General features: G+C 41.8%; 1 protein-coding gene across 6 annotated transcripts in view; it reads left to right on the forward strand.

The window, feature by feature from the left end:
• The window catches only part of SYBU (syntabulin (syntaxin-interacting)), a 91,369-nt gene that overhangs the window by 10,215 nt on the left and 59,699 nt on the right, over positions 1-21,455 (forward strand). Inside the window, exons 1-3 of one of the 6 annotated variants that reach the window (XM_004679637.1) lie at positions 10,789-11,014; positions 15,178-15,258; positions 16,921-17,125. In XM_004679637.1, coding sequence (XP_004679694.1) covers positions 15,235-15,258; positions 16,921-17,125 — 229 coding nt within the window. In that variant the 5' untranslated portion in view covers positions 10,789-11,014; positions 15,178-15,234. Of the gene's footprint in view, positions 1-10,788; positions 11,015-14,594; positions 14,659-15,097; positions 15,259-16,920; positions 17,126-21,455 lie in introns of those variants that run through there. The other 5 variants (XM_004679638.1, XM_012722991.1, XM_004679636.1 and 2 more) reach the window with 5 other exon arrangements.

Here is a 21,455-nt window from a genome sequence, read left to right on the forward strand (position 1 = left end):
AAAAAAAAACCAAAATAAGTTCATTGAGATTAAATAAGGCAGGGCACAAGAGAATATTATGTGACTCTAATCCATTTTCCACAGGCGATCAGCTCTTAGCAAACACATTTGTAGATGAAAATATTAATGGGTTTATACTCTGAAATTAGAACTCATAATGTATTTTTAAATAGATTTCGGATTTGAAAAGAGCAGTGATTCTCAATCAGGAACAAAGGTGTCCCTCAAGGACATATATCAACCTCTGGAGACATTTTTGGGGGAAGGATGCAGGAAGCTACTGGCGTGCAGTGAGTAGATGCCAGAGAGGCACAGGGCAGCATCCCACAACTAAGAATGCAACAGAGGCCTAATGCTGACATTTAGATACCCTGGGAAAAAACCTTGAGCTTTGAAAGACTATGTTTTGCTGTTAGCTGTCTTCATAACTATACATAGCCACACTGGTGTTTAGAGAAGAGTTCACTATTCAGAAGTACAGCAGTTTCCTGGCTCTCAGCTTCCATTTTTAAAGCAGCAGATTTTCCAGAGCTTAAAGAACGTGCCTTATTCACTCAGTTTCTGGTGGGTTTTAAATATGCTTTGCAAACAGAAAAAAATCTACAAGCCCTCAGTAAAAAGAATTTTAGGAAAATAAAAACAACAGCAGGTTTCTAGTTCTTTCTCCCCCAGAATGTCTTTAGTGGGTTCAAAATTGGGAACTGTGAATAAAACTGCTTTGTATTTTAAATTGAAGCATTTGGAAGTATTGATATTATGCCTTCGGGACATGAAATCTTCAGTTACATGATCACTTATTTAGAAATGTGATGAAGTGTGAAGAAATTGCACCAGCAGGAGGAATCATTTAAAATTTTAAAAACTTGAAAAGTACTTTCATAGCTCATGCGTATGGTTACAAGTAAGGAGTCATAAATAGTAGTCTTCTAGTTTAACTGTCACTAATCCACTGACTTCTCCTAATTTACTAATAGCTAAAAGAAAACAAAAAGAGAGAATAAAAAGAAAGCAAGAAAGTAATTTATTTATTGATTTGGAGGGAAATGGGGTTTTTATTTTAATCTACAATTATACCGGGCCCTCCCTGGTGGCACGGACGGTTGAAGCACAGCACTAAGAAGCTAAAGCCACTTCAGCATGAGTTCAATCTCCGCCCTGGAGGTGACCCACATGGCTCCACAGACCTCTACTGACCTGCCCACTGCACCCCCCAGCAGTGTACTTCGTCAGTCGGCCTATTCTGCTCCCCACTCTTTCACTGGTGAATCCTTTCACCGCCCCTGCAGCTCTGGCCTGTACCCCAGTTCTGTATGCATAAATAAATACATTTTTATAAATAAATAAATAAGTATTCAATTCAGGTCACTGTAAAATATTAATGTGCTTTTGGATATCTTGAGTGCTTTGTTTTAAAAAAGACTATATATAAAAGAGGTCCCACAGGTAAATACAAAAGGCTCACAGATTGTAGCTCTCAGTGCAGCTAGGAGGTTGGAGGATACATATATAACATACATATTAGTTTAATGGGTGACAGCATTTGATTGAATCTCCAAAGGAAGAGAGGCGTTTGACTTTCTCAAGCAGGAAATTACTTTCCTAATGTCAGTACCTTGTTTTTGTCATGAATTAGAGATTTATCAGAGCTCACCATACTTAAAACACTGATTTTGTTGACATTTGCCCCACACTTGTCTTTGTGTGGTGTTCACTCCCAGATTGTTTTTGTGAATTAAAAACCCTAGCAGAGGCCCTCCCTGGTGGCACAAGGGGTTAGAGCACAGCACTGCAAGCTAGCTACAGCTGCTTCAGTGCGAGTTCAATCCCCGGCCCAGGAGGTGGCCCACATGGCACTGCAGACCTCTCCTGACCCGCCTGCTGCTCCCCTCAGCAGTACTTCGTCAATCTGCCTATTCTGCTCCCCACTCTGTCTCTGCTAAGTCCTCTCACTGCCCCAGCATCTCTGGCCTGTACTCCAGATCTTGTATTCATAAATAAATATATCTACCTTTCCACAACAATGAAAAAAAGTGGATAGAATGCATGGGTCACTCAAGAAAACAGGGCAGGCAACGCCGACCTTCATGTATCTTCTGTGTTTAAAAGCATAATCAGTAAAAAAAATCACAAATGCAGTTAGAAGGATGAGAACCCAGAGCTCCTTCAGGCTATTAGTTAGCCTAAAATTTGTCCTGCTGCTTGTATTCATCATTGCAACATTAGACCCATTCTCCAAAGGGTGGTATCTTCCAGGGCAGTGTGACTGGCTCAATACCACGTCATCTCTTGAGGTTGGGTGCTAACCCCAAGACAAGGGCCTTAAATGGGACACTCAATGCTATTCTGATAAATGCTGAAAGGAAGTGAACGGTTGAATTTTTCATTAGGATAAAACTAAATGGAAGATAGTAAAGTCATTCAATTTTTTAGGGCAAGAGTTCTCATTTATAAAATTGCTAGTTGAGACCATGTATATCATACTTTGGGGGCTGGATATCCTCCATAAGGTAGCAGTAAACCAGTGTTTAAAAAGACTGAAAATAAATAGATGGCCAACAGGTGAGCAAGGCTTACAAGAATATGCAGTCAAAGAACTTGAAATGTTTATCATCCCTTTGAAGGCCTGCCTGCTTCAGTGAATTCATGTGGGTGCTTCCCAGTTGGCTAGAGAATGGGGTTGCTCAAAGGTTTCAAGTTGAAAAGCTTCACATAGCTCTCTAGGCCAGAAGTTTGGCAGTGTACTGAATCACTACAAAGACAAATCCCCAAATATTTCTCATATGATTTATATTCTGCAGTCATTTCTAGTCTCAATGGTAATAGTAGAAGGAAAAGGTGAAGTTAGGTTACAGGAATAGAATGCTAAGAAATGGCCTGAACACCTAATCATGGAAAGCCCAACATAGGCCCCATTGTCAGTCTCTTCATATACCTCAGCAAAACAAACAAAGTGCTTTTTGGCAACAACAACAGTATCAGAAAAGCCCATTTTTGAAGGAAAACTATATTCCTGCTGATTAAAAAAATAGAATCTTCTATTCAGAACCCCCCCTTGTTATAGCATTATTTTCCCTACTATATTTGTAAATTATAAATAAGTTATTGTCATGTACTAAAGTTTAATAATAGAACTATTACAAAAATAGACTGAATAATTGATTATATTTTAGTACTTAATGCTCTAAAAGCAGCAGCACTTTATGAAAAAGGAATTCAAGGGATTCAGCCAGAGAGAAAGATTTACTTGATTTTCATCTGACAACATTTCTTCCTCAAAAATAAAAATATACAGCAATTCTCCTGGATATTAATAAATAGGTTCTTCTGTCATTATTTTCTTGATTTATCTCTAAATATGTCTAAACCAGAAATTGAACTATTAATATTGAGTCATGTCATTATCCTGAAAGTATAAAATATTTTACTTTAGCAATAAAAATTGTTTAGTATGTTAAACAGCATGGCTTACTATTTGGATGGAGTTCTTCTGCCTCTGTTCTCTGTGATTCTATAACAGTCCAAACTTTCTTATTGCACTGTGCAGTGAAGGCACAGAGTGAAATTAAAAAAACCATGCCTATTCTTTACACCAAGGCAAACTACTTAAATGGCTCCCAATATTTACTAGAGTTCTGGGTACATAGCAAGGTAGGACTCAGATAATATTGACCCAATAAATAACATCACTTATTTGTTAAAACTCTGGAATTCAAAGGATAAGATTTGCAGCAGTAAAAGTATAATTCTATAAAACAACTTGTGAGTTTTACACGAATTGCCTAATTGTTATTTGTTTCATCTCACTATATTTAGCAATGAATACAGTTCATATTTCAAACACTTTCAGCTAGCTATTATTGTGTATTTAAAAGCCAAATATGAAAATCAGAAAAGAACAACTGACATTGTATAAGCAGAAAAAATAATAACTGACTATCTGCAAAAATAACAGATGTTTAGCGTGAGTGATATAAGCACATTGTTTTTAATAAACTCATAATTCTGTACTTAGTATTTCAAGCATTAGGAAATAAACTGCTCTCAAGTGTACTTTAAAAGAGTTTGTAGCGTCATGTTTTTTAATGTTCTCTTTCTGAAGTAAAATTTTTCCAGATTAAAAAAAAATCTTACCAAGCTTTGAAATAGATCTGCCTAGGTCATATATCTATTTTAAAATTTCTATTTTCTTGACTTTATAGTAATAAAGGCTTAGAACAACTCAATCATATGAATATTTAAAAATATTAAATACCAGTGACTTTTTAAAAATAAAATTTCATCTAGAATGGTTTTGTATTTCAATATTAAAAGTCAAATAAGTGATAGAAGAAAACAGGAAGAAAAAAAAACATAGCAAGGACTCCTGGGAATATTTTAAAATCGAATTCTTTGACCTCTCTCTCAAAAGAGAGTCCATTAAAATAATGAAGCTAAGATTAATATTTTATAATAAATTGGATGAAATGAATGCATTTTCTCTGGCAGAAATTTTTCAAGTTATACCAACTCATGTCATTATTTCACTTGAGAACTTTAAAAAAAAAAAAAAAGATTTATTTATGTATACAGAAATGAGATACAGGCCAGAGGTGCAGGGGCTGCAAGAGATTCAACAGAAATAGAGTGGGGAGCAGAATAGGCAGATCTATGAAGTTGCTGAGGAGAGCAGCGGGCAAGACAGGAGAGGTCTGCTGCGGCATGAGGGTCACCCCTGGGGCGGGGATCGAACTCGCTCTAAAGCGGCCACGGCTTGGCTTAGTTATATAGTGCAGTGCCCAAACCTGCCGCGCCACCAGGGAGAACCCTCACTTGAGATCTTAAGAATTATATGTAGAAGGAACAATTGTGAAGGCCAAAGGAAGAAGGTAAGGATTCAGTCGGGGAATCTTGTGAGAAATATATCAGTGTGAGAGGACTTTATCTTGGTGAACCCCGAGGCCTTGCAGCTGGGGCTAGGGTAAGGCTCAGGAACTGCTAGATACTATAACTGAAACAACTGGTGGGAGAGAGAGGCCCTAAGGGGGGAAGTAGGATGAAAACAAGACGTCAGGGCTAGGAAGGAAGGATCACAAATTTAAGAAATGACCTGAACGAGTCCTGAGAAGTAGGAAAATACAGCAGGAAACGCTAAGTAAGGAAAGCATTTAATTATGCCAAAGGCTGATGAGAAGTCAAAATTAAGATCAAAACAAATCATTAGATTAAACCACATGGAAGTAATTTGTGGCTTTGGGCAAGAGCTGCTTGATGGATAGGTGGGTACATATCACTAAGTGGGGTGAATGGGTGAAGAGGCAGTAAGAGTGTCAGATGTGAATAGAAATACTCTTTTTCATGATGTATGGGGAGAAGCATCTGAATCACACTAGAAAGATAACAGAGTTTAAGAGAGTTGCTTATTTTGTAAAGAAAAGTCTCAGCATGTTTAAATGCCCATGTGAAGTATCTGATTGAAAGCAGATCAAAGTTATCAAAAAAGGGATAATAGTGCTCTCCCTGGTGGCACAACTGCTTAAAACACAGCGTTGAGAAGCTAAAGCCACTTCAGCATGAGTTCGATTCCTGGCCAGGGAATTGACCCACATGGTATGGCAGACCTCTCCTGACCTGTCTGCTGCTCCCCTTAGCAGTGTACTTCATCAGTCGACCTGTTCTGCTCCACATTCTGTCTCTGGTGAATCCTCTCACTGCCCCTGCACCTCTGTCCTGTACCCCAGTTCTATATACATAAATAAATCTTTAAAAATAAAAGGGGGGATAATAACTAATAAGATCATCTAACACTTCCTGAACACTCAATATATATTAAACATACTTCCAAGTTTTTCAACTGTGTTAACTACTTGGATGTTCTTCAAAACCCTGCAAGGTAGGCACCGTGATTATTCCATTTTACAGATAAGGAACTGTTGATAGAAACCTGCAGTTAGAAGGAGTGACTAACTGATGGAATGATTTCTCTTGAGAAGTGGGAAAGGATAAGTTCCAAAGCTCAGGTCAAGGAATGACTCTTGACTAGAAGAAGAGGGGTGACCTTCATTCTAAAGAACAAGAAATGAATGGAAAAGATAACTTGCAGGCAGGTGAATTTAAAGACCCGGAGACAAGAGATTTAGAGTGTTATTTTGATAGTTCTATTTTGTTTGTCAATCAGGATAAAAGGGAAACTGCACATGAGTTCAGAGGCAGTAGGCAGATACATCTGAGTGTGGAAGTTTCAGATGGACCCTGTGGAGGTTGGTGGGGGGAGACTACTGACGAGGGAGCATAAATTAAATAACAAGTAGTGTAAAGACCCCAAACACTTAGTGCTAATGGAGCCACTCTTGTATAAAGTTGTGGATCCTACCCTGTGCTCAGTTTCATGTCCAAGGAGAGAGTCCTGGTAAGGAGAGAGTCCTGGTAAGGTGATCCAGAAAGAGCCAAAAGTCTTGATGTTGGGTGACCATGGAGATTTTGAAGTGTTTGGATGCAAACCAAACAGGTGGGAGTCTTAAGTAGAGCTAGTAAGAGGTCAGGAGTGTAGATCTTTTGGATAGGTACTTATTTGCAGATTCTTTAGCAGTAGAGTATAATCATACTAACTAACCACGAAGACAGGGAATAGATTCTGTCCAAAGAGAAAAAATAACCTTTGGTGAGGGAGTATAGAGGAACTGTCTATTTTCTGCTTCATTTTTCTGTAATTTAAAATTGCTCAAAAATACATAAAGTTTATTAATTTGAAAGAGAGACCCAGGAATAAATAGGGTAAAGATTGTCAGAATACAACTACTATTCTTGTTTTAAAGGATTTATCTGAGTGTTCCATTAAAACTGAATCACATTTTTCACCCTCATCAGGGTCATAATGGGTTAAGGAACAGAAGAAGTGAGATGACAAGAAACCTACCCCTGAATCCTTAGTTTGTAGAACTGTGTTGGTTTTTTTTTTTTTTTTAGTAAGTGGCTTAGCCACTTCAAAACTAAATTATGAAATAGAAATATACTGACATGTTACAAACTAGAATACAAAGTCAGATATTGCTTGACTAAAGTAGCTTAGTGAGAAGAGTTTGCACCATCGTCTATCAGGCCACCATTTTCTTATTACCCCATATACAAGGAATAATGCTTCTATTCACTGGTATTCTGTGGTATGTAGTCTTAACCTTAGAAAGGTTTCTGAGAAGTCTTAAGTTTGAACAAAGGCAATACTAAGCTTTGTTAAAACTTGCTTTGTTGCTAAACAAGTCAAAAGAAAATTTACTAGTGAACCAATAGGTGGCAGTATAACATGGTGTTGTTGAAATTGCAACTAATACTGCTGACCAGCTTTTGCTTGAAACACCAGATTACTGTCCGTGGTACTGTGCTAGGTAAAAACTGAGAAAAAAAATCCCCTTTCCCCCCAAAGATTACAATTCAGACAATAAAGCTTCAAGGGCAAAACTCAAAGCTCCTCTCTGCTCCTGTCCATTGATGACCGGCATGTGGAACAGCAGAAATCTCTGAGTGGAAAAAGAGAGAGGGTGAGGAAGGCAAGGAAGGACATAAAAGTGAAGGGAGAGAAAGAGAAGGGAGGGTGAGAGACCAGAAGGAGAGATAAAGAGAAAAGAAATTTGAAGGAATTAAAATCATAATAAGACCTAGTCATCCTTCAAAATTCACCTCAAAACACTCCTGGAAGCCTCAGGATTGCCCCTGACTCTGGCACTGGCAAGCTTGAGTGCATCCATCAGTCACAGTGCTGGAACCCTGAAATAGTGTAGAACTGATGAGCTGTCCACAGCTCTATTAGATTGTGAGATACTTGAGGACAGGAAATGCTTCCTCTCTGAACACTGAAAGTAGTGTCTGAGCCAATGAGTGGCTCAAAATAGGAATGGCATAAATGTGGATGGAGTAAGAATGAGTGGATGACAGGTACCAGGCCATTTATCATGCTTCCTACCTCTTCAATCTACCTTTGGAAAGGAATGTTATATTAACATCTTTTTAAATGAAAATTTCATTTCCTTTATCTCTTCTAAGTCGTTTTGGGAAAAATATACTATTTCTCTGTGTGGAAGTTAAAGTGAAAATCTTTATCATGAGAAGTGAAAAAAGCAAGCAGGCAATGATGGTGGTTGATCCCAAGGGAGAGAGGTACCCATTACACTCTAACCACGTGCCACATCAATGGTAGGGTTTACCTGTATTCTTGTCTAATCTCCACAACAGTATTACAAACTAATTACTGTTATTAAACCCAGTTTATAGGTGAGAAAATGAGGATCAGAGAAGTTAATTTGCCCAAAGACATTAACTGGTGCAACTTGATCTTCCTTCATTCCCTTCCTTCTTTCTGTCCTTCCTTTTCACTTTTTTCACCATGCCCTGACCATGTACTAAGTACTAAAAGAGTTAACCATTTACCTAAAGTCACACCATCAGAAAGGGGCAAAGAAGGCCCAACATTGAGGCTTTTGGGACTTGAAAATCTATATATGAAACTACATTTCTCTGTTTTCATTCTTCTCTTTGCACTTTGAGAAACTGATTTCACTTCCTGCTTCTCCTTGAATCAATGTGACATCATGTAAGCCAGTAGCCAGGCTTTGCAACAGAAAGAGATACAGGTGTCTTTCTACCACCCTTGGAGTTGAGGTCATCTCTCCTGTCTCAGATGTGCTTATTCTGCACATTTCTGAAGTTTTTGACATTGTCAGTGGCCACCAGGGCCAAGAACCTGGGAAGCCATCTTTGTGCTGCTGAAATTTAGGTTCCAGTAGTGTCCCCAGTGTGCCCAATGAGAGGACAGAGGTGAGTAACTTCATGGAGAAACAGTGGACATGTGAACCTGTCATAGCCATACAAAAACAACCAGATGTTGTGGCATCAAAAGGCCCCGATGTTATATGTCACTTAGAATTTTATTCTCAACTCAACTGTGCTATAATATATGTATATATGTGTGTGTGTGTGTGTATAAATATATGAATATATATATATGTATATATATATAGTAGATAACCCTGAAAGCAAATATACAAAAACACTAACAGAAGGAATATGAATAATTGATGTTAGGGTAATGAAATGATGAGTAATAGTGTTGTTTATTTTCTAAAATGTGATGCTATAGGTTTAATTCCTTTTTTTTTATTAAAACTCTTTCTTTCCCTCTTTGAATAAACAGCATTCTCTATATAGCTAGAGAGGACACATGGACAGATGAAACTACCTAGGGCACTTCCCAAATCCTGGAATTTGTTTTCCTAGGGATTTTAGAGAGGAGCGCCACTTATATAGCAAGGTTGAAATCTGTCACTAGTTCCCAAGATTTCAGGTGGAAAAGGAAAATGGTTCACAGGAAGGGCTTAGCAGATGGAAATAAAACAGCAATCAAAACCGTTCTCAGCTGTACAACTGCAGAGGTAACCCCTACTCCCCCCCTCCCCCACCTTGGACCCCTACCGGCAGCAGTCTGGCTGGCCTGGTGCTTCCTGGCTCCCCTGGGCTCTGTCACTGTCACTACTGGCATAGTAGTTGGCCTGTAGAGGCGCTATGCTCCATTTCATGCAATACTGCTCTTTTCCCATTGAGCAGACAGTCTAAAAACCTTTGCTCCCAACCCACCCCCCCATCCTTTAGCAGACATAAAGGCAGAGCTATTAAACATCATCATCGTCATAAGAAGAAGAAGAGGAAGGATTCTTTACTAGAAAGTGAAGGGAAGACAAGTACAGAATCATGGAAGCAAATGATATAAATTCTAGACTTTTCAGGTCATTCAAATCTAGTCACAGATCTGCTTTCTGAGAACACAGATTATATAAGTTTCTTGTCTAAGCTTCAGTTGCTGTGGGTGCTGAATGAATTTCTTATGACCTCCAGTCTTGGATACTTGCTCTGTCCCTGCCATGCCTGAAAAGGGGGTCAGGCCCCCCCCCATCCTCTTCTCACTGACTTCTGATAGCGTTCTCCTGCCCTGCCTTTCTCATCCCTTCTAGTCTCTTGGAAGAGTAAAATGCTCTTCTCTTAAGCCCAGAATTCAGTCTCTGGACTTAGGCCTCTCTATGCCTACTTCACAAATAACTTCCTTTGCCTGTCTCTAAGTCCTGCACACCCACACATCTCCCCTGTCTTATCCAGTCATTGGAAATATTTCATTAGGTAAATGTCAAGACTAAGTTTCTGATACCTGGATGGCAACCTGTAGACTCACACTTTCCAGAGCATCTCCATTTCAATCACACTTTCCCTGTAACTATGTACCCACCTGTCCAACCCTGTGTCCCTGATTTAACACAATCATTATACCTATGTCTTTGACTGGCATCTTTCCCTGTTCACGCAGATGGACAAAAGACCACAGAGGCAAAAGCGTTTTTTGGAGGATGACATCATGTCCGAGTCCACATTAGGCAAACAGGAGACTGCACCTCTTCCATCCTTCAAAGCGCCCAACCCCCAACCTCTGACTCCTCATCTGGACCTTCCCTTAATTCCTGTTCTTCACTTGCTTTGTGTCTGACTGAAAATTCATTAGCAGAGTAGAGGTCATTGGCACAGTCTAAACCCAGTGAGGGGTTCAGCCGGCCTTGCCTCAGCTTTCCCATCCTTCTCTCTGCCCCGTGCTCTCTGGGCCCCCTCCTCAGGGAGTATTCTGGCAGAATTCTACTCAGTACAGTTTAGAACAGCCAAATCCCGTAACCATATAGTAACAATAACACACATGATAAGAGGAGCGTTGATCACTCACACATGCTCTTATGTACGGGGAAACAGGCAGCTCTCTCCCTGGTAAGAAAAATATGGGTCTCCACCCCACCACACAAAAATCCCAGAATGCCCCAGAATGCAGCTTCTTTTCTTCATGACGTGTGGCAAAACACGTCAGCTGCTCCTTGTTGCTGAGCAGATCACCCAACATCGGGTCACTGAAACAGACGGCAACACTGGCTCGACACTGGCTCGCACAGCTGATAGGATTAGGAGATGGTGCTTTGTCAGCCCTGACTGAGTCCGAGAAAACCCCCAGCAGACGCAGGTGAGCAGTGAGGAGAGAATATGGGGGCTGTGGTGTCTCGGTCATTATGGCATTATGGTGCACACATTTTCTCCTCGGCAGTGTATTTGTATTGTTTTTTCTATGAAGTTTGCAGGTTGGAAGGGGGTCCTATCTATAAAAACCTGTCCTTTATTACTTGTCTGACTTCAGGGATTGGCCACATACACCTCACAGGATTTCTGTGAGTCTCATATAAGGTTACCAATATGCCCAGGCTCAGAAAATCTAGTTTTGTACAAATAAAAGGGATGAATCATTAAATTACAAATTTCACACAAACAACTTATCAAATAACACACATTTGGGACCATAATTACATGCACACATTCGTTCCTCCCCCTCCCCAATCTACAAGACCCCATCTCCTCTGTTCCCTTCCAAGGCTGGAAAGGGCTATTATTTATCATCTTTATGGGTTAGCTTTCTACAGCAGTTGTTATTTCTAAAAATCAACATTACATTCACTGTTAAAGGAAAAACCACACAATTACAAAACCAGACAATAAGTATTTAAGTAGAAACTGAAAATGATGCATGAGAACATTTTAAAGCCGATGAAAGATGAATAGAGTATGCTGAATTCGATTATGTTGCTTTGATGATACAATGCAAATGTTATAACATATCCCTTAATGACATGAGAAGCACTTGAATGAAATTAAAGGCAGCATAGATATTATCATTTGTAAAACTTGCCTTATAGAACAGCAGAAAAACAGGCTTGGGTTCCAAAAGTACAGAGCTAAGAGACGTTTGAGCACTAAATCATCAGCTTTTCCCTGGCAGGGTTGCTATGGTGACAGGGGGCTACTGCACAGCCTACCGAGCCTGCACTTCTGCAGTAAAAGCTCTCACTGAACACATGTTGAATTTTCTTAGGCACACACCCCTTTATCAAATACAATGGCACACTGGAGGCAGCTTTTCCTGAGTCATTTTCAAAACAGAAGTTTTGTCTAATTTTTTATCCTGTATGGAGGGGTCCTTCAGAGAGTTTATAGGATGGACTCCTTTATGCACTTATTCCTGTGACTGTTACAAATTGAGTGCCTACTACCAGGCAGGACTGTGCTGGGGGCTGCCTACCATCCCTGGTAAACATACACAAATATTGACAGTGAATTCTGATACAAATTTTAACAGCTCTCTTGGGGTCAATTAAACACAGGTGTCCTGGAATTATAAAAAGGGGCAATGAGGAACTTCCTTGGGGTCCTAGGGAGGTTTCTTGGAAGAAGTTGTCTCTATAATGAAACATAGTATAGCTTTAGGGGTTTGAGGAGGATGAATGGATCGGGAGGGAAGAAAAGCTCTAGACAAAGATACCAAGCATGTGCAACAGACTAGAGGAAAAGAAAACATGAACAGGGAACTGAAAGTTCTAGATGTTAAGGGAGATCCATGAATACATAGAGGGACTGTGAGGGGGAGAGTAATGGTAGCGAAGGGTTGACAGCAGAAGAGGGTGGCAGAAAATGAGACTGGAGAGCTGAACATGGTCAGATCATGAAAGGCCTTTGTGTCATACTAAGGAGTTTGAATCTTACTTGTTAAACAACTGAGGAGCCATTAGTGAGTTTTAATGAAGAAGCATGGCTCGACGTGGCTTTATAGAAAGGCCTTGTAGAAAAATTTTAAACCATCAGGATGCCTGCAGTTTAAACTAGGCTCGAAATAAAGAGAATGGAAATGAGTAGTGGACAAACGTGATCAGATTCGAGGTGTCATTTCTACAGCCACATGTACATCACTTGTGGGTTCTGCCCTGCAGGAACCACATGAATCTCTGCCTTGACCTGCTCAGTGAAAGCTCTGCCTGCTCTTAAGAACCTGTATTTTTTTTTTAAATAATACAATAGTTTATTTTTACATCATTTTGTGCATTTTTCCATCTCAGTTGCAATCCTCGTGGGCCTCCCAACACCAAAGCACCTGTGTGCCATCACTATAGTCCAGTGCATTTCCCTCCCCCCACTGTTTTTGATCCCATTCCTCACTCCACCCCCCATAAAATGTCTCTGGTATATAGCTGTTCATTATTAGTAGTATTTTCTTGGCTGGTCCTTTACTCCTGCTATAAGTGAAACCATTCATTCTTTTTCCTTTTCTTTCTGGCTTATTTCACTAAGCATGATCTTTTCCATCTCCATCCATGTTGCTGCAAAGGCATGTGCTTATTATTATTATTTTTTTGGTTGCTGAGTAATATTCCATTGTGTATATGTACCACATCTTTTTAATCCAGTCATCCACTTTTGGGTATTTGGGCTGTTTCCATGTCTGTCCAATTGAAAATAAAGCAGCAATAAACGTGGGGGTGCAGGTATCTTTTTGAATCAGGGTTTTGTGGCCTTTGGGTAGATACCTAGGAGTGGGATTGCTGGGTCATATCGTACTCAATTTTTAACTCTCAACACTGAAGCACCTTTTAACCCTAACAGTTTATTCCTACTCACGATATTTTCTTAAGCTTATAATTTGGGGGCAATATTTCATAGTCAAATAATTTTATGAATTATTTGAACCATCACTTTCCTGAAGACTGTATCAGAGACAGCTATGGGTACACAAAGTGTGAATTAACACACCTTCCCTCTGAATAAAGAATGTTTAAGATTTCCAACCTCACAGATAAACCTCGCTAAGTACATTGAAAAGGTATGGAACAAAATGTCTGAAAGTATAGGAAGAAGGCTGATGGCTTCACAGATCCTCTGATTAGTGAAACCAAGAATCTTTCCACATTCCTATACTTGAGAGTTGAGGATTCAGCAAAATGCTGTCTGGAGTGCAAATGGAGATAGTAGAATTTCAGATACACATTTCAAGGCGATAGTCTTTCCAGTCGGGACACTAGGCAGTAAGGATCAGACAGTTCCTCCCACATGGCCGTTTAGCGTACTCTCACACCCCAAGTAAAGGCCATATAAGTAATTATAGATGTTAAATTCCATCACCAGATAAGATTTAAGTGTACCCCATGTAATACAAGGTTCATGACCCAACCAGTGCATCCCCATGCTAATGGTGTTGGACAGGTTTTTGAACTTCTTTCAACACATTTTTGTCTGCCTTAACTTGGTTTTTCTGCCACTCTGTAAGAGAGATAGCAAATATTATATGCACCACTTGGTTGTGGCTTAACTGCCCTTTGGAAAGGTACAGCTGGGTACAGCTGTTTAGGCGTCATCAGCCTAATCCTGACAGCCACCCCGAGGTAGGTATTATTATTATTAACATTACCCCCCATTTAAAGGAGGATAAGCTGTAAGTTCAGAGAGGAGTTCTAGGTATATAAGCACTCAGCTCCACTCAGTGGAGTTCTGCCTTGGACTGGGGTTTGAGTTCAGGCGCAGAGTTCTGCCCAAAGCCCGCGCCTGCTGAGCAAAGAGCAAAGGCGGCTGGGGCCCCTGCCAGCCGGCTTTCCCAGAGCCGGGGAACCGCCCGATCTTTCCTCGGCGCCAGCGCCAGGCTGGCAAGCCCAGGAAGGCCCTACTGATGCAGATCCCTCAGGAGAATCGCAGCCTTTGAGATCCGGGAACCTAGTTGCTGTGTCAGTTCTGCAGCAGTGGCTTGGCTGGGGTCCGGGTGGAGAGGAACCCGCCCCGTCTCTCTCGGGCGAGGTAATTGTGGGGAGCTGTATATTGACTTAAAACCGAGACTCTGGGAGGAGCCGGGAAGGGAAAACTTTCCCTTTCCCCATTTTGGCCTTGGAGTGGCAGCTTTTCCCAGCTCTTTAATACGACGCGCACCCCTTTTAAGCCCGATGCCAGGCGCCAAAAACAGGGCGTCGGGCAGCTGGGGATGCTGCGAGCCCCGCCAGCCCCCAGTGCGTCGGGTTCTGCAGAGAGGGAGGGGCGCGCGGAACTGGGGGCGGGTGTGGGGGACGTGCCCGCGGTGCAATCGGGCTGGTGGGAAACGCGGAGGACCCACCCTGGGGCGGGCAGGTGAGGGCGTTCCGGGGAGGAGGCGGCGCCCTGGGAGCCACCGCGGGCGGCGGCGGCGGCCACACCACGTGTCTGGCCGGGGCGGGGCGGCTGGGCGCGCCTGCGAGCCGAGCGCGGACCCAGGCGGCGCTGGGGCCCCGCAGCATCAGCAAGCCCGCGCGCCTAAGCGCTGTCTCCTCGCTCCGGTGCACGCAGGTGCCTCCTCCTGGGCGGCGGCGGCGGCGGCGCGGGGAGCCGGCTGGCAGCTACGCGATGGGGCCCCTCCGTGAAACCAAGGTAAGAAGCGAAGTCACACGTCGTGGGGGCGCCGGAGGGAGCCGGAATGTGGGCACTGCGGGGCTCGAAGTGGTAGGTGAGAGCTGGGGGGTGGCATCTGGAGTCGGGGTGAAGGGGAGCCAGAGGCGGTGGACAGGATGAGAACGCAGAAGGGCATTTGCTCAAGTGATGGGAGTCAGAAGAAGGGAAGGTGGCACAGGAGGAAAAGACTGCGGGTTTGACAGCAGGATTTTAAAAATTGACTTGGAGGGTTAATCCGATCTCCCGGAATTGGGAGTTTGGAATCTAGCTCCCAATGGATGTCCTGGATGTGTGAGCGAATAAAAAGGATTTGGTGTAATGGTGATTGAAGTAAGCTTATCGGTGACCCAGCCTCGGTTCGGGGGCTGCAGAATGCCCAGCTCGTGGCTGACTTGTGATACCTGCCGGGTGTCTGCTGTGCAGCGCAAATCCAAGGACTGGGTGTGGCTTTCACCCCTGGAATGAGGTGAAATGGGGAGGAACCCCAGGGGTTCCCTGCGGCTGGGGCTTTCCCCTCAATTCCTGCACTTGCTGGCCTCCCAAGAGTGTTTACTTAGGCAGCAGCCCTCCCTGTGGAAATGAGCAGGAGGTCATGTTTCAAAATAGTGTTTGTTACCTAATCCAAAGCTGTTTTTTCAACTGCAGAGGTTGGAGGGAGCTGAGGGTTTCTCTGCAGAGCTCCTCCTAGGAAACCATTTTAATAAGGCTGGGTGGTGGTGACCCTGAAAAGCACTGGACTCCAGTCCTGTTCTTCTAGTTGATGTGATGCAATGTGGTAACTAACATCTCTTAGCCTCAGTTTCCTCATCTGTAAACAGGGACACAAACTAGTGTCCTTTCTGTGGCCTGGACTGTAAGGATCAAATGAGATAATGGTTTGGAAAGCACTTTTAAATCTGAAAAGCAGTGCCCATGTGTTACTTTTTACACATTTTTATCAAAGCATGATCCTCTCTATCTAGTGTGCTTTTAAGAGAAGAGAAAAATATCTCTTCTCATGGGTGTCCTGTCAGGGAAACAAAAGCTAAACATGCTGTAAAAGGTGGAGCCATCTTACTGGGTATTGGATTTTTGTTTGCTCTCCTGTTGGCAACAAGCCTTGTCTACCAGGATATTAATGAATAATTAAGATCCTGGCGGGAAGAGGAGGGATTTGAAAGATAAGGCAGTGTGATCTAACAAGAAAGGATTGTTTCAGGTATCCGGATCTACTTTGTAAGGAGAGAGGAAAACAGAAGTCAGATATTCATAGCTAATTCAGGGAAAGCAAAATGGAAGTCTAGAGAAAAATCAAGCAATAAGGCAGTGTCGGATGTGACAGAAAAAGCCAAGTGGGAAGGAGAGTTAGGAGTGGCACAGGAGTGTGGAATGACCTTCCAACTCGGGTGTGTGTGTGTGTGTGTGTGTGTGTGTGTGTCTGTCTGTCTGTTCACGTATATCTGCATGAATACTTTTTAGTAGATTAAGTTTAACTCATTGACAGAGTTTTGGAGCTCATATCAGTGACTAAGATAGGTCTAGTGTGAAGATTCAGTATTCAGAAATGTGAGTTCTTAGAAATTGAGCCTAGAAGGACTAAAGATAGGAATTCAGAGGGGAAACAAATTTCCTTTTGTTTTCTTTTTGATATCCAATTTTGAGAAGGAGCAGAGAGTGCAGCATCATGAGAAGGAGATTTCCCGAAGCCGAATTCCCCGTTTGATTCTTCGACCCCATCTGCCCCAACAACAGCACAAAGTGTCCCCCGCCTCTGAGTCTCCCTTCTCTGAGGAAGAGAGCAGAGAGTTCAACCCCAGCAGCTCGGGGCGCTCCGCGAGGACCATTAGCAGCAACAGCTTCTGCTCAGGTACAATCCCCACGGGAGGCCACACGCAGGCATGAGTGTGCGCCAAGGTGCATTGTGAGTGGCCTGCATCGGACCCCTCAAAGCCTAGACCTGATCTTCTGTTATGAGGATGTATTGTGTCAGGGCAAATCTTTTTGGCTGCTGTGGGCTACACATACTTCCATTCAGTGGTTCAACTGAATGGAATTTCATACCTGTCTTTATATGTGATTCTAGTGTATAATTTACTGGGTGCATCTAACTTCTTTATTATATATATATTCCTTTATTAAATCTGCAAAATGTATTAGCTTGCATTTTACACCAGCAATCTGTGTAAGCTTTGGATTCCACAAAGATAAAGTGGTTCCTAATGAATGAGGTCAAGATCAGGAGGTTTATATGTCAGGGTTAAGCTGACCTTGTAGTTTCAAGGAGAAGAGCCTTTATCATCTGCCAGACCTCACCTAGAATTCCTGTCCCGTTCACCATTTGCAAGCCATGTGACCTTGGGCAACTTGCTTAACTTCAAGTCTCAGTTGTTACATCTATAAAATGGGATGATAATATTTACCCGTAGAGTTGCTGTTAGGTCAGAGGGACACCTGTATCTAAATATGCTCTTAGCACAGTGCCTGGCTTATAGAGGTGCTTAATAAGTGGTGTTTCAAAGAACTGTGGATGTCAGCTCTGGCTCGGGATCATGGAAGTTTCTGTACAGTTGTGGGCATATTTGGTAAAGACAGATCTCTGTGGTTCTTAAAGATGACAGAAACTTTTCTACCCTGGAAGCACATGACTTTGTATTCTTTGAGCAGTATTAGGGATTTGTGTAAAATTAAAAAAGGGTGACTTTTCTGTGATGAAAAAAGAATGTGAGAACGTAATTTGAAGATTAATATCTGTATCAAAGAAGGAATATGTGAGTCAATATAGTATGGCTAGTGTCCTAACCTAACTGGATACAGTATTTCATTATATTTTTCAGATTTTTTAAAAATACAACATTGGATTTATCACATACTTTCACAAAATAATTCCACTCTATGCATAAATTCTATATTAAAATATTTTGTTGCCTATTTTTACTTTTTTCTTCTCTGTAAATGAGATTCTTGGCTTGGTTCTGAAAAAAATTCTATTAGAATACTGTATGTTAAAACTTACTTTTTGCATTTGAATGATAAGAATCTGGCTCCCTTGGTATTTTCCCAGGAAGAAAACAAAAAGAAAATGACACATGGGAACACTTAGAGTCCTAGAGTCATGTTTGCAGAATCTAATACTGTCTATCTTCATTCTGTTTTGGAGTTCAGTAATCACCCTGGCTGAGTGTGGATAAGCCCAGGGAATATCATTTCAAACGGACCCTCCTCTGTTTGCATAACTCAACCCCACATGTATTCCTTAAATTTCTCCACATAATCATTTTCTCTGTTTCGGACTTCCTCTGTTTCTGACTTCAAGATGAGTGGTCTTGTTAGGAAAAAGACAAAGTCGGTGAAATAAAACGAGAGTTTCGAGTACAATTAGGGAAATAATTTGGCAAACTGATAAAATTATTAATCTTGGCCATGAATCACTGTCTCCAAGACCCATTTCCTGCCTCATACCTCCTTCCCCGGAGACCTGTCTCCCACTAAGGCCATAATGCTGTACATGAAAATCAGAAGTAGATATTGATCCTTCTGCCATTAACTAGCTGAGAATTGAGTGGCAGAAGCCTCTAATTATGGGTGTCTATAAACCCACCTTTTGCTCGGTAGCCTTGCTGGCATCCGGCTTCCAGATAGGATTCCCTTCTTGCCTGGGCTGCATCTGCCTGTGCTGGAGAGTCCCTGTGGTTTGGGTTGGCGCACAAAACAAACTGCACTTTGCTGTGGAACCCTGACGGACCCCAAGATGGCTTTAAATGCTGACAAAAATCAATAGGAGCAAGGACTTGAGGGGTGGGTAGAGTTTGGAGGGGAGAGGTGTGCTAATGATGCTTTAGGAGGTCAGTCAATGGATGGGAAAGAATGGTCTTGTTACTATGGGGAGCAGTAGAGCTGCAGGCCAGAGGTAGAGAATGTGAAACATGTCCAGCCAGCAGGGGAATATAACTAGTTTTAATCCAGTCACTTTTTAACCCTTGAGGCCAGAATATATGTTAGCTGCTTAATCATGACAGTTAAGTCAGAGACCAAGACACATACACATATTAAAGATGTCACCCTCTGTTAGGTTGAACCAATGTTAAAATAATTACAGAAGTATCTATGGCTACTGTCGCTTCATGACCTTAATGATTGTCCTGCAGTAAGTTATATTTATAAATCATCACCTTCATGGAGATGTGAGGGGACAGGTAAGGGATTCTTACAGACTGATATTAGATTATAAAAGAAGATATTACTCAAATGCAATGCAATTTAACTTGAAAGTTACATTTTTAGAGCTGCAAAATGAGGACCGTTTCCCAAACTCTTGTATCAAAGGTATTAATGGCGAAGAGCATTATATGTTCAAAGCTATTTGGTTTTTATAAGAAGCTACTTATAGTGAGTTCTTACAAAGCAAAAGTTACTTAATAGAAAAGACCAGGCTTTATTTTTCAGAGCCTAGCTTCCTTATCATTGGCCTATCACCAAAGTTACGGCAGTGAATGGTACAGATATTTCGGCAACATAAATGACATTTCAGTTTTGATGTGTTCTCCAACCCCAACCTTAAGTTTGTCGTTCATTTTGGCTGACCTGTGAAATGAAAAGACAGAACTAGATTCAGAGTGCCCATTCTTCTCTACTTTCTCTACCCCTTCCTGCATGCTGTCTTCCTTCTTTTCATCCCCTGAGAGCCTTGACAAGGAACATTTAATGACTTGATATTCTATATGCTAATTTGCATGTTGTATCTATTTCCTTTCAGAAGGAGGGAGCTGTGTGTGACCTTTTGTAATTCATTTGGGGTGTGTCCCCAAAGAGCTCTTCTTTTAATAGCTTCTTCTTAGCACAATTTCTTTGAAGGGAGGCAAGTGTTTTGTGCATTTCATCAGCACATGTGTTTTTGCACTTGGACTTTGTTCTCCGATGAAAACAGTCTATTCTTTGCAGTCTGTAGTCATCTTAGTCACTTATTTGAACAGTCAAGTTTATATTGGAGGTCAGACTCCATTTTATGTGCATGGCAACTGAAACATTGCACATTTGTATTAAATCCTGACATTTTCTTTAAAAAAATCATAAAGAAGTACAATCAGTAATAAGTTCATAGAAACAAAACACCTGATTGCATATCTCTTCCCTTATCTTGAATCTGAAATTTACTGGTGTTTTTGGCATAAAGATACCATACCTGGGCCCTCCCTGGTGGTGCAGTGGGTTAAAGCACAGCATTAAGACGCTAAAGCCACTTCAGCATGATCCCCGCCCCGGAGGTGACCCACATGGCGCAGCAGACCTCTCCTGACCCGCCCGCTGCTCCCCTCAGCAGTGTACTTCATCATTCGGCCTGTTCTGCTCCCCACTCTGTCTCTGGTGAAGCCTCTCACTGCCCCTGCACCTCTGGCCTGTACCCTAGTTCTGTATACATTAATAAATCTTTAAGAAAATAAATAAATAAAAGATACTGTATCTTCTACCACCATCCTTCACTGTGTTTCTTTCAAGAAACATGTCCATGAGAAGTAAAAAAAAGTTGTAAATGTGTCCCATAGAGAAATGGCCTTTGTCCATTTCTCTTCCCCGTTTACACTGGCAGTCAAGGGTATTTGACAGTGGATCCCAACCTCCATCACTATTAGAAAAGCCGATGACCTGGGAGCGTCCCTCAGCCCCATCCATCAGTCAGTCACCTGACATGGACAGTAGCGTGCTGTGCATTCCTTTTTGCTTAGTTGAGGCAATAATTACCCCTTCAAACAGCGAGGCAGTTGGATGGCTCAGTTTTAAGCTAGATCTCCTTGGAGTGCCTTGGAAGTATGGCAGGTGGAACACATTATGTATATAGAACACTGGTCGCTTTATGGGAAACCAATGATTTTTTTGGTTATTTCCATTTTTCTAATATGCACACCCTGAGACAGAGGGAAAATTTATGAGCTAACTCATTACAAAACATGTACTAGGTCAATGAGCTAAATGGTCAGAATCTGAGATCCTTGGTGGTATAACCCCTAGTCAGATGTTTGCAGAAAGAATTTTGGCTTCTACCATGGCTTAGGAGATACCTTCCTAGGAGTGCCAGTGACCTAGAGGTAATTTTGGCTGCTGTTTGTGGAAAGAATTAGGGCAGTGTATAGCCTGACCAGTGCTCTGGTATGACAGTGCCTTCAGGAATTGGCTAGGCCTTGCCAAACAGAAACATTCTTGCT

The sequence above is a fragment of the Condylura cristata genome, unplaced genomic scaffold (assembly GCF_000260355.1).
Source record: "Condylura cristata isolate star-nosed mole 26May11 unplaced genomic scaffold, ConCri1.0 scaffold00009, whole genome shotgun sequence".
In the NCBI taxonomy this organism is placed as follows: Eukaryota; Metazoa; Chordata; class Mammalia; order Eulipotyphla; family Talpidae; genus Condylura; species Condylura cristata.